The sequence below is a fragment of the Sturnira hondurensis genome, unplaced genomic scaffold, assembly GCF_014824575.4.
Source record: "Sturnira hondurensis isolate 20B ecotype Veracruz unplaced genomic scaffold, ASM1482457v3 Scaffold0014384, whole genome shotgun sequence".
NCBI classification, from domain to species: domain Eukaryota; kingdom Metazoa; phylum Chordata; class Mammalia; order Chiroptera; family Phyllostomidae; genus Sturnira; species Sturnira hondurensis.
In genome coordinates this window covers 26,389,625-26,402,759 of record NW_028087015.1, presented here as the reverse complement: position 1 = coordinate 26,402,759, position 13,135 = coordinate 26,389,625, and the positions used below count along the sequence as shown (strand labels likewise).

The following is a 13,135-nucleotide window of genomic DNA, read 5'->3' as shown; positions in this document are numbered from 1 at the left end:
CTCAAACACCGACTTGGAGCTTTTTAAAAAAGGTGCTATCAAATCAAATCTCTTATAAAAAAGCAGATGCTTTCACACTGGGGAAAAAGTACTTATCATTGTGAGATATCAAGCTCACTTATCCCTGATACAATCTGCCAACATGTTAAGAATAACACTTAGAGTATCAATGTGTCAAGTTCAAATTTTAGAGGAATTTCTACCCATGGTTAGGACAAAGCTTAAAAAAAAGACATCAAATATTTTGTCTTAAATCGTGGCAAATAGGGAATTATGTTTTTAATTTCCCTAATTTCATAATATGTTGAGATAATTCACTGTAGAAAGAACAATTCAATGAGGAAAGAATTAATGGTGCTAGAACAACTGGATATGCACATATAAAAAAGTGATATTGGAATCCTATATTAAACGAAAATGTACACAAAATGAATCATTGATCTAAACATAAGAGGTAAAACTAAAACTTCTTAGAAGAAAACCTGGGCAAAAACAACCCCCGGGATAACTACAACCAAAAGACAGACAATGACAAGCATTGTTGAGGATGTGGAGAAATTTAAACTCCCATACATTGTTGCTGGGAATGTAAAACGGTGTGGTCACTTGAGAAAACAGTATGGCGGTTCCTCAAAAAGTTATACATACAGTAACTACATGACCCAATTATGTCACTTCTAGGTATGCATCCAAGAGAAATGAAAACCTATGTCTATGCAAAAACTTGTAGACAAATGCTCATACCAGCATTATTTATTGCCAAAAAGTGGAAACAATCCAAATGTCTATCATTAATAAAGAGATAAACAAAATGATATCATACATCAGAATATTATTCAGCCATAAAAAGACGTGAAGAACCTACAACATAGATGAACTTTAAAAACATTATGCTGAATGAAAGAAGCATGACACAAAAGAATATTTCTTGTGTGATTCCATATATACAGAATAATACACAGACCAGGCAAATCAACAGAGACAGAAAGTAGATTAGTGATTGCTTGGGGGTGGGGAAAGGGAGATTGGAGAATGAATGCTAGTGAATATGAGGTTTCTTTCTGGGACAAAAAAGTTCTGGAATTAGATGGTGGTTATGACTGCATAACTTTTGAGTATAACAAAACCATAAATTGTACATGGTAACAGGGTGAATTTTATGGTATATGAATTATATATCAAAAACAAAATTAAAATCACTACAAAAAGTTAATGAAAGTTGCTCAGTATTTCAAATTCTAAAAGTCCCTGAATCATAATCAAGACTAGATAAGGCAGAATGTTTATTAAAAAATGTAAAACTTTAAATAAAAAATAAAAACACCTATGAATAGCTATCATTTATTGACTCTCAACCTGGGACTCCTCAAGTTTTTTGTATATATTCTCATTTAACTCCTCATAAAAACTCTGAGAGACAGATGATGAAACTGAGGACTAAGGCAATAGTTAGTTACTAATCAGTTTTTAACACAAGTCACACTTAAAGCCTATCAATTTAACCTAAGCATTTAAAAAATTAGGTAATAAATTAAAAATATATTTACATTATTATTCAAGAAGTATAAGCTCAAATGGAGAGGTAAAATTTCTGGGTCTAATTTTTACCTGGGTAATTAGCCTTATAGAGCCATATACAAACTAGTAAGTGTTAAGCATCTTGTTAGACAAATCTCTATTTTTAAAGAACATATGATCTATTGGGAAACTACATTTGTAACAGATAAAATAATTCTAAATATCAGAAACTCTAATTCCCAAATTCTGTGGTATAGACTACAAGTGCTAAAACAGTTAAGAGACAAAGGTAATTTATACTTTTTATTTATACCACAAATGTAAAACAAAGCACACTTTCTGACCTCAATGTTTCAGTGCTATTTTATTAGAATTATGACATAATTCCATTTTTATAAAACATAACACACTTATTTAAATATTTAAAAGTTAAGGTCAAGTTGCAAAAACTGTTACAAGCTAGACTTTGAAAGCAGTCATCATTGGCTGAAAGAATATAGGACTTCTAGTCAAGATGGAGGCATAGGCAGATATGCTTTGCTTCCTTGCATGACCAAAAGAAGGACAGCAACAAATTTAAAAACAAAATACCAGACGGCCAGAAAATCAAACAACATGGAAGTTTGACAACCCAAGGAATTAAAGAAGAAACATTTATCTAGACCGGTAGAAGGGACAGAAATGGACAGCCAAGGTGGACTGGATATGCAGTAAGGCAGCAGCTGGAGGACAGGCAGTCCCATATTGGCACGGGGATAAATTGGGAGGCAAAACTGGAGAGCAAGACAGACAGCACAACCCAGGGTTCCATCGCAGGGAAATAGAGCCTCAAAACCTCTGGCTGTAAAAACCTGTAGGAGCTGCATGGGTGGAAGAAACTCCGTTTCTTAGCAGAGTCTAAGAAAGGAGGGACCCATGGGGTCCTAGAACATACACAAACCCACCTACCTGGGAATCAGCACTAGAAGGGGCCGATTTCCTTGTGGGCAGCTGAGGAAGTGACTGAAAGCCAGTGGAGAACCCAGCAAGCGAAGCAGCATTGTTCTCTCTTGGATTTCTCCACCACATACAGTAACACAAGGCAGTAACCTGGGTTGCCTCACCCTGGTGAATATCTAAAACTCTGCCCTTTACAAGAGAACAGGTATGCTGAGACAAAGAAATGAAGCCCAAATGAAAGAACAGATCAAAACTCCAAAAAAAGAACTATGCAACAGATGATAACTAACATATCACATGCAGAGTTCAAAACATTGGTAAACAGTATATTCACAGAAATGATTGCATATGGATGCAAATTAAAAGAAGTGAAGATTATATAAAGTGAAATAGAGAAAAATATACAGGGAACCAACAGTGAAGAGAAGGAAATGATGCGTAAATTAACAATATGAAACAGAAGGAAGAAATAAATATTTAACCAGAACAGAATGAAGAAACAAGAACTCAAAAAAATGAAGACAGGCTTAGAAGTCTCTGGGGAAACTTGAAATGTTCCAACATCCAAATAATAGGGGTACCAGAAGGAGAAGAGGAAGAGGAAGAAACTGAAAACTTACTTGAAAAAACAATGAAGAAAAACTTCCCCAATCTGGCAAAAGAAATAGACACACAAGTCCAAGAAGCTCACAAAGTCTCAAAGAAATCAGACCCAAGAAATCTCACCAAGACACATCATAATTAAATTACCCAAGATTAAAGATAAAGAATCTTAAAAGCAGCAAGAGAAAAGGAGACAGTTACCTACAAAGGAGTTCCCATAAGACAGTTGATTTCTTAATAGAAGCCTGGCTGGCAAGAAGGAGCTGGAAAGAAGTATTTGAAGTCATGAAAGGCAAGGACCTACAACCTAGATTACTCTATCCAGCAAAGCTATCATTTAGAATGGAAGGGAAGATAAAATGCTTCCCAGATAAGGTCAAGTTAAAGGAGTTCATCATCACCAAACTCTTACTATATGAAATGTTAAAGGGACTTATCTAAGAAAAAGAAGAAAATGAAAACTATGAACAGTAAAATGACAACTATCAACAACTGAATCTAAAAAACAAAAATGAAAACAAACTAAGCAAACAACTAGAATAGGAACAGATTCCCAGAAATGGAGACCATATGGAGGATTATCAGTGGGAAGAGGGAGAATAGGGGGAAAGGTACAAGGAATAAGTAGCATACATGGTAGGTAAAAAATAGACAGGGGAAGGTTAAGAATGACAGAAGAAATGGAGAAGCCAAAGAACTTAAATGTATGACCCATGGACATGAACTAAGAGGGGGAATTCTGGAGGCAGTGAGGCGCAGGGCAGAGGGGAACAAAAGGGGAGAAAAATAATGGGAAAACTGTAATAACACAATCAATAAAATATACTTTAAAAAAGAATATAATGTTATAATACTTATGTTGAGACTACTGTGTATATACCAGTTAACTTTTAAAATGATAACACATTTAAGAGTCTAAAAAGAACAGAATACACAATTAAGATTTATATGTGAGGCTTTAAGAAAGTAATGAAAATAATTTTACACTGAACTTCACAATGAATTAATGAAATACAACACTCAACAGGGAAGCTCCAACATGAACTTGCTAATTAATCCATGCGCAAAAGAACACCCAATGTTTTCTGGCTAAAAAGTTGATATATCATGCTCTCTTTTTATAGAAAAGGAAAATAAAATTTTAAAAAGTGAACTAATTTGCTGAAGGTAACTCAGTACTATTAGAAAACCTAAGTTTACAGGATCTGAAATCAAGCCATACACTTAAATCAAAACACCATATAAAATAGCTGAATAGGTCCCCAGGTAAAAAGTCACAATTTGTTTTATAATGCTGTTAATCTCCAAATAGTACAAAAAAAAAAAGGCCAGTCCTACCTAAGTTTCTCAAAATACAAGAAAATCAGTTCTAAAAATGTGTTAGAAATACTAGGTCTAAAATTTAAAATATAATAGAGTAACATTTTAGGACACAATATCATCCCCAACAATACCAATTTTTACAAAATAGTGCTACTACTACTTACTAGGTTGCTTTAGCACTGCCTTGCACTGTTATAGTCAGAATAGGTATCCAAGTTCCTCTATATTCAAATGCTGGTAGTAAAGTAACACCTCCACCAATCCCCAACATTCCTGAGTTAGCTGGTGCTGAGACAGTGCCACCTGCATTATTGTTTCCTATTATACAAGGGGAAGACAACAAAGATACCATTTCAGTACTTAATTACAAATCACTAGTAATCAAAGACCTGGTCAATTTTGGAAAGCAGTGTTATAGGCATGGGCCTTCGAACCAAAGCATCACCGGTTTGATTTCCATTCAGGGCACATGCTCAGGTTGCAGGCCATATCCCCAGTAGGGGGTGTGCAAGAGGCAACCACACACTGGTGTTTAATTCCCTCTTATTCCCTCCCTTTCCCTCTGTCTAAAAATAAATAAATAAAATCTTAAAAAAATACTATGCTATAATGAAATTTAACAATCCTATTAGAGACTCTACAGACAAACTTTGTAATACATCTTTCATCAGTCATTTTCTATTAGAGGTGGAGAATAAAGAATATAAAGCCACCAATCAGAAAATAAAAAGTAGGAGAAAAAGAAGGTAAAGGGAAACGAGGAGACATTGATTTCCAAAGTTAAATCAAGTTCACCTGTTTTGTTAAAAGAACAACTAAAAGATCTCCTGACATAGTAACTAGACTTTTTAAAAGAGAGGCAACAAATGAGGTTTCTTCTAAATAAAGATTAGCATCTAAACTTTTATTATTAGAGAAACTGAAAATATATCAGAAAAGAAAGCATATTCTGGAGAGGAAAACACAGTTGATTCAGTGAGATCAAATTATTCTTTAAATGTTAAGTCTTTACACTTATATATAAAGTAGAAAATATTATAAATAAATATTACATGTTATAAAGCAGATATAATACATTTAGGTAATCCAAATTTGTCTAGTCACAGGATTTCTATAAAACATCTGCTAGGACTAGTGAATATTGTAAATTATGACAGAAGATAAAAATACGAATAAGCCTTACCAGCTTGGTTTGCCGTAGCTGGATTTCCAGTAGGAGGGACAAGAAACAATGACTGGATAAAAGATCCCAGTGCATTCACAATATCACGAAAAACCTTGGTAGAATGTTGTTTCATATCATAGGACTGACAAAATGACCTGTAAAATAATTTAAAATGTTTCTGGGGAAAATATTTAGACATATTTAACATTTTGGACTTTTTTATATCAAGTAATGTTAATAAGTCAGTCTTAGTGCTATACTTAAAACTTCATACTCAAGTGATTTTACTAATTTAGTAAAATTAGGTTCAGACTGAGGCTAATGTTCTAAAAAAATTGTCTTGGCCACAATTTTCTGGTCAATGTTTACTGTTAACTCAGTAAATTCCGCCAATGGCTCTCACTAGCCACACTTTATGCCACTTTCTAGTTCTTTCCACACCCACACCCCTACCCTTCCCCCAAATGTACATAATATACATTTTTTCAGAAATCACTAAATATTTGGGAATAAATACTTAAACTCTTCCTACAGGCATAAATATGAACCTATACGTTTAACAAACTGTTGCTGAGGTTTACCTTAACAGCTGAGGCTGCACACAGAGTCTGTGTATTGATTCTACCGCAACAGCCCGGAGCCACTGTGGTTTATCTGCATCCAGAAATCTCACCAGAAGTGACAGAAATATCTCACATTCCGTTACCTAAAGAGTGTAAGATTTTAAATAATATTTCTTTAAATTTAAGTATTATAAATTGCATTCTTACTTTTAACTTGGTCCTATAGACAAATAAAATCTTTTAATTTTAAATAAAAATTCTGAATGGGGAGTAGACAAAAAAAGAAAAAAGTAGTTGTATATGGAAAAGCTAACAGTAAAAAAACAAAGAAAAAATAGTGTCTCTCTAAATATATCCCTAAAAACACACAATAGTGATCTGCTAATGTGATTAATTTATTATCCTTTTTCTTTAGAAAGTACTATGCACCATCATGCCACCCTCACTCCTGGCTGGTAAGTTGTTGATAGGGTATGCTCTACCCTTTTAATAATACCACATAGTTTTTCCATGTATTATTTTGCTGTTTAAAAACAAACAGAAAATAAGCCAAGGCACCTTTAGTGTATGTTTTCTAGTAGAAAAACAAAAAAGAACCTTCAGCAGTTGACTGGTATAAGATACATGAAATACCTAGAACAAAGCTTGGTACATATTTATTAAACATGTTATCATTACCTTTATTAATAACACAAACCATCTGTTCTGCAAGCTGTTTGTATATAAATAATGTTTAAAGCCCATTTCTCAACATTATTCATTAAATGTCTGATGACTAAATGAGTGAACAAAATGTAACCAATCTATCTGAGTTTAGAGGATTGTTTCTATTACATACTAGTTGAGGACAGACAGGACCTCTGGGAGGTAAGAATTAACCTGACATCTGTGATCACTAGGCTGAACTGAATCTTCCTTCTGTTCTAAGTGTGACAAGTTTTCAGGTGTTTTACCTAGGGGTGCCCTGAAATCAGTGAGTATACAAGGTCTGTCCTGAAAAAGTCCAGCCATTGGTTTGAGTGTCATGGATGCAACCTGTCAGCTCAGGAAGCGTGGACTGGAATGCACATGTGTGAATAATGAAGACTTCACTGTAGTAGTCAGTAGGAGCAGTAGACACCATTGATGAACATGTGTACTGTGTGGCCATCACATTCAAAATGACTGAAGAAGTACAGCCAAAAAATCTGCATCAAATTTTGCATTAGGTTTGAACATTCCTCCATGGAAACTATTCAGATGATTCAGAAGGTTGCAGCTATGGGCAACTGGTGACTGGCAGCTTCATGAGGACAACATGCCCACACATGAATCACCTCTCCTACAGTTTTTTTGGGAAACATCAAGTCACCTGCCCCCCCCTAGAGCCCAGATAAGGTGCCCTACAACTTCTGACTTTTCCCAAACTAAAATTACCTTTGAAAGGAAAGAGATGTCAAACTGTCAATGAGACAGGAAAATATAACGGGGCCGCTGATGATGGTTGGGAGAACTGTGTGAGGTTCTCATAGTTCTCTATCTGGCTTTGGAATTAGGGTGATGCTGGCTTCATAAAAAGAGTTGGGGAGTTTTCCCTACTTTTGGATTTTCTGAAATAGTCTGTGAAGAATAGGGGTTAGCTCTTCCTTCAAAGTTTTGTAGAATTCTCCTGTGAAACCATCTGGTCCAGGGCTTTTGTGTGATGGGAGTTTTTTGATTACTGCTTCAATTTCATCTGCTGTTATTGGCCTGTTCAGGTTTTCTGTTTCTTTTTCATCGAGTTTTGGAAGATTATATTTTTCTAGAAATTTGTCCATTTCACCTAGGTTTTCAAATTTCTTGGCATACAGTTCTGCATAGTAATTTCTTACAATCCCTTCTATTTCTGCAGTATCAGTTGTAATCTCTCCTCTTTCATTTCTGATTGTGTTTATTTGGGTCCTCTCTCTTCTTTTCTTGATGAGCCTGCTTAAAGGCTTGTCTATTTTATTTATCTTTTGAAAAAACGAACTCCTAGATTCACTGATCCTTAGAATTGTGCTTTTAGTCTCTATGTCATTTAATTCTGCTCTGATCTTGGTTATTTCCTTCCTTCTACTTGCTCTGGGCTGTCTTTGTTGTTCCTCGAGTTCTTGCAGGCGTCGGGTTAGGTTGTTTGTTTGAAATGTTTCTATCTTCTTTAAGTAAGCCTGTATCGCTATGAACTTTCCTCTCAGGACTGCCTTCACTGTGTCCCATAAGTTTTGGGTTGTGGTGAGTTCATTTTCATTTGTTTCCAGAAACTTTTTTATTTCTTCCCTAATTTCAATCTTGACCCATTCGTTGTTTAATAGCATACCATTCAGTCTCCATGATTTTGGGTGTTTTGGTTTTTTCCTGTGGGGTTAGTTTCCAATTTCAGTCCCTCGTGATCAGAGAAAATGCTTGGTATGATTTCTATTTTCCTGAATTTTTTGAGACTCGTTTTGTGTCCTATCATGTGAAAATGTTCCATGTGCACTTGAAAAGAATGTGTATTTAGCTTCTTTGGGATGAAGGGCTCTATATAGCCCTCAGAATTTTAGCCCAAAGTCTTAGCAGTTGGTAATCTTTTTAAAAAGATTTTATTTACGGAGAGAGGGGAAGGGCAAGAGAAAGACTGAGGGAGAAACAATGCACAGCAACAGACTGGTTGCCTCCCAAAGGCCCTCTGTTGAGGACCAGGCCTGAAACCCAGACATGTGCCCTGCCTGGGAACTGAACCAGCAACCTTTTGGTTCACAGGCTGGCACTCAATCCACTGAGCCATACCAGCCAGGGCAGCAATTCGTCATTTTTAACACCTTTCCATATTTTGAAATGGATGCTTAAAAGTAGGACATTATCATGAGGATAAAGAATGAGGGATAATTAAACCAACTTTATCCTTAGACTGCTCTGACTGGGGAAGTCATAAGGTTTGTCACTGTCCTAAACATGATGTAGTTGACAAGCAGATCCGAAGTCGGATGGCTCAGCTTTTGTAAACACCAACTTTGTGGATGACAACAAGCTAGGTAACCTTCTTTTAAAGGACCTACACCTTCCTGAGAAATAATATGAGAAAAATATGTTTTCAAACAAAGTGGCATGCAAATACAGAATGCATAATTTTTTTTTTTTTTTTTAAAGATTTTATTTATTTATTTACCTTTAGAGGGGAAGGGGAGAGGGAGAGAAACATCAATGTATGGTTGCCTCCTGTGTGTCCCCTGCTGGGAGTTGGCCTGCAGGGAACTGGCCTGCAACCCAGGCATGTGCCCTGACTGGGAATCGAACTGCGATCCTCTAGTTCGCAGGCCTGTGCTCAATCCACTGAGCTACACCAGCCAGGGCCAGAATGCATAATTTTTTTAAATGAAATTACCCTCTTTTGGTGAATAACTCTTAAAGAATCATGGGCAACAGTTATATATATGAGAGAATTTTACATTAGTAGGTCTTTCAAATTGTACTCTATTTGCTTTAGAGTGGAAGTGAAATATAAGCAAGGTGATATAATTGACAGCTTATCAGTTAGGTTTTCAGTCCAGAAAACAAAGGCTCTCAGAATCATTAAGTGTATCACAGCCAAAGAAATTACTAACCTTACAAAATTTGCCTTAAAGAGTGCATCATCTCTTCTGACAGAGTGACTCCAATTCAAATCAAATAATTACTCAATTTATGCTATAGCCACTGAAATACTGTGATCTGAGTAAAAGAGAGAGCTCGTTTCCTGAAGTCTAGAACTTTGCTCTCCCTTCCTTCTTGCCAAGTGTGAAAGTCTAATCAGAGAACTAGTGTTGAGGACACTGAATTGTTCTCAAGGGCATCAATGAAAGAACCCTATTTTGCAACTCTTAAACCTTTCCCCCTAGAGGTTGCAGTCATAGGGAAACAGGTATCAAGTTTAGTACCTATGGCTTAACTCCAATTGTGGTATGAAGATACTTCACGAACTCCATTATACACTAGCATGAAGGGTGATGAATGTTTCTGAATTTTTATAGTCCTTTGCTACTGGATAACAGTCAATAAATAATGGATATTTAAGATGAGTCAAAGTCATCCTGGTGGAAATACTATTAAATGCCTAATAAGGACTCATGTATATAAGATAACTGTTGGTCTATGAGAGGTTGAAGGAAGCAGGTGGAATATTTAAAGGCAGGAGTCATGGCATTACTAGTGATAAGATCTTCCGTTGGAGAAATATATGTGCATTAGAAAATGAGGTTGGACAAGTCAATTTAGCCCCTTTTATTCCTTTTCAGAAGCAGTAAGTCAAATTCAGAGAAGAGATATACTAGGTCTTTTAAACTGCTCTATTTCCTTTAGAGTGGAAGTAAAATACAAATGTGATGATATAATTGATGGCTCATCAGTTATAATTATGTTTCATAAATCCCTTAAAAATATCTTCCTTAAAAAGATATCTGGGCACAAAGCCTAAGCAATTCAGCCGGCAGAGAAGAATCTAGCTTAGATGTTAGAAAGGGTAAGACTATGGTTCAGTTGATGTTTCATCTGTACCTAATTGGCTGGGACATTCTAACTTCCTCTAGGCAATCTAGATATGTCAACAGTACTAACTTTTGAAGAGCAGTTGTCTTCAACTCTGAGCTACTCAACAGAACACAGTATGCTGATGAATACTGTGGAGGAACGCTGATTCTCTAGTGCAGGGGTGTCAAACTCATTTTCACCGGGGACCACATCAGCCTCTCAGTTGCCTTCAAAGGGCTGAATGTAATTTTAGGGCTGTATAAATGTAACTACTCCTTAACAGTTGAGCAAGAGCTTGGTGCTGCCCCCAGGTAGAAATGGGGTGCCAGGTCTGATAAAACAAGGTGGAGGGCTGGATTTGGCCTGTGGGCCTTGTGTTTGCCACAGTTGTTACCCCGCAATATTCATCAGCATATTGTTTATCAAGTAGCTCAAAGTTGAAGATAACTAATCTTCAAAAGTTAGTACTGTTAACATATCTAGATTGCCTAGGGAAATTTAGAATGCCCCAGTGGTTTAGTAAGTTGTGCTCTAGTGCACTGGTTCTCACAAGGAAGAGGGAGAGAACACAAGGTCTCCAGTGTCTCTTTCTGTAAGGGAACTAATCCCACCATGAGGGTCCTACTCTCCTGACCTCATATAAACCTAATTATCTTCCAAAGACCCCATCTCAAATACCACTGTATTGGAGGGGACACAATTTAGCACCAAGTTTTATGAAAATAGAAGATAATCTGGCAATTCCTGGTTTGGGAACAGAAATAAAATGTGAATTCTGCATTTGTTATGATGAAGATGTAAACATGTTACATTATTGCCGAGAACAGAAGACTTGGTTGCCATGACTGACTAGTGGAAACGAAAAGGAACATGAGGTCCTGGCAGGGTGGCCCAGTTGAGTGGAGTGTCAGCACATACACCAAAAGGCTGCAGGTTCAATCACCACACAGGGCACATACCTAAGTTGTTGGTTCAATTCCCACTTGGGGAGTGTGTGGGAGGTAACCACTCAATGTTTCTCTCTCTCCCCGTTCTAAAATCAATAAACATATCCTCAGCTGAGAATTTTTTTAAAAAGAAAAAGGAGGAATGACCTCTCTTTCTATAGCCTCATGTTAATTAGTTAAAGCAGCATTTTAGAGAGGGAAGAGAAAAATGTCTTCCTAAGACAACTTTGATAATATTTAAGGAATACCATATTTTGCTGTGCATAATAAACACTTTTTGCCCAAATTTTGAGGGGAAAATAAGGAAACACATCATACATGGGTAGTACTAATTCTCTATCTATAGAAATGTATCTAATTCTTTTATTTAGGTTTAGGTTTATGCATTAAAAGTGTAGCTACACAGGAAGAAGTATAAAGGACACATGTCAAAAAGTAAGGGGGGTGGAAATGGGAGGGAGCTGGGGAGCACTGGGGTGGTGAGATGGGAGTAAAAGACAGAAAACTGTACCTGAACAATATTAAATTTTAAAAATGCTTAAAAAAGTGTAACTCTAGAAAGTAATAATGATATCCATACACAAAACAATACCTTGGAATACAATAATCAGTTCTGTTTCTAAATACACATTAAAAATTTGAACTAAAAAATTAAAAGAAAAAATATTTTCCTGGAAGTTTGAGCCAAAAATATGGATCCACATTATACATCGAAGCATACTATATGCAGCAAAATACAATAAGTAGGGAAGTGACATATATTTGGCCTAGTCACAGACAATAAACTCTCTTAGTTTTTGTTTATCTGGGGAAGTCTTAATTTTACCTTCACTTTTGGAGGAAGGTTTTGCTGAATATAATATTCTTAGATGACCGCTCCCCTCCCCACCCCAGTACTTTGAGTATGTCATTCCATTCCCTTCTGGCTGAAGAGATTTCTGCTGAGAAATCTGATTAGTATCTTCTGAGAGTGCCCTTGCACTTGAAGAATTGCTTTTCTTTTGCTGCTTTAAAGACTCTTGTGACTTCTGACAGCTTGATTATGTATTAGAATAAACCTATTTGGATTAATTCTAGTTTGAATTTTTTTAAAGATTTTATTTATTTATTTTAGAGAGAGGAGAAGGGAGGGAGGAAGAATGGGAGAGAAATATCAATGTGTGGTTGTCTCTCACGCACCTCCTACTGGGGATGTAGCCCGAAACCCAGGCATGTGCCCTGACTGGGAATTGAACCAACAACCCTTTGGTTTGCAGACTGGTGTTCAACCCACTGAGCCACACCAGCCAGGGCTCTAGTTTGAATTTTTTAAGCTTCATGAATTTGTATTTCTCCTTCCTCAAATTTGAGAAATTTTCAGCCATTACTTCTTCAAATAGGCTCTCTGCCCCTTTCTCTCCTAGTCTCCCTAATGCATCTTGAAATTACAGGATATTATACAGATAGATCTCTGCACCAGACACAGAACTCCTAAAACCCTTTTACACAGGGTTCTAATATTTGGTCCTTGATGTTCAATTCCTGACAAAGATCACCCAAAATGCAGTTTCCTAAGTGATAGGAGCATCTGGCAGAGCTCCTAAATCTCTTGG

The 13,135-nt window shown here is 36.3% G+C and overlaps 1 protein-coding gene across 7 annotated transcripts in view; it reads right to left on the bottom strand.

Annotated features, from left to right (window-relative positions):
* MON2 (MON2 regulator of endosome-to-Golgi trafficking) overlaps window positions 1-13,135 on the bottom strand; it is a 125,049-nt gene that overhangs the window by 66,277 nt on the left and 45,637 nt on the right. For all 7 annotated transcript variants that reach the window (XM_037063054.1, XM_037063056.1, XM_037063055.1 and 4 more), the window contains 3 exons: window positions 6,130-6,254; window positions 5,567-5,703; window positions 4,548-4,701 (listed from right to left, as the gene is read on the bottom strand). In XM_037063054.1, coding sequence (XP_036918949.1) covers window positions 4,548-4,701; window positions 5,567-5,703; window positions 6,130-6,254 — 416 coding nt within the window. The remainder of the gene's footprint in view (window positions 1-4,547; window positions 4,702-5,566; window positions 5,704-6,129; window positions 6,255-13,135) is intronic.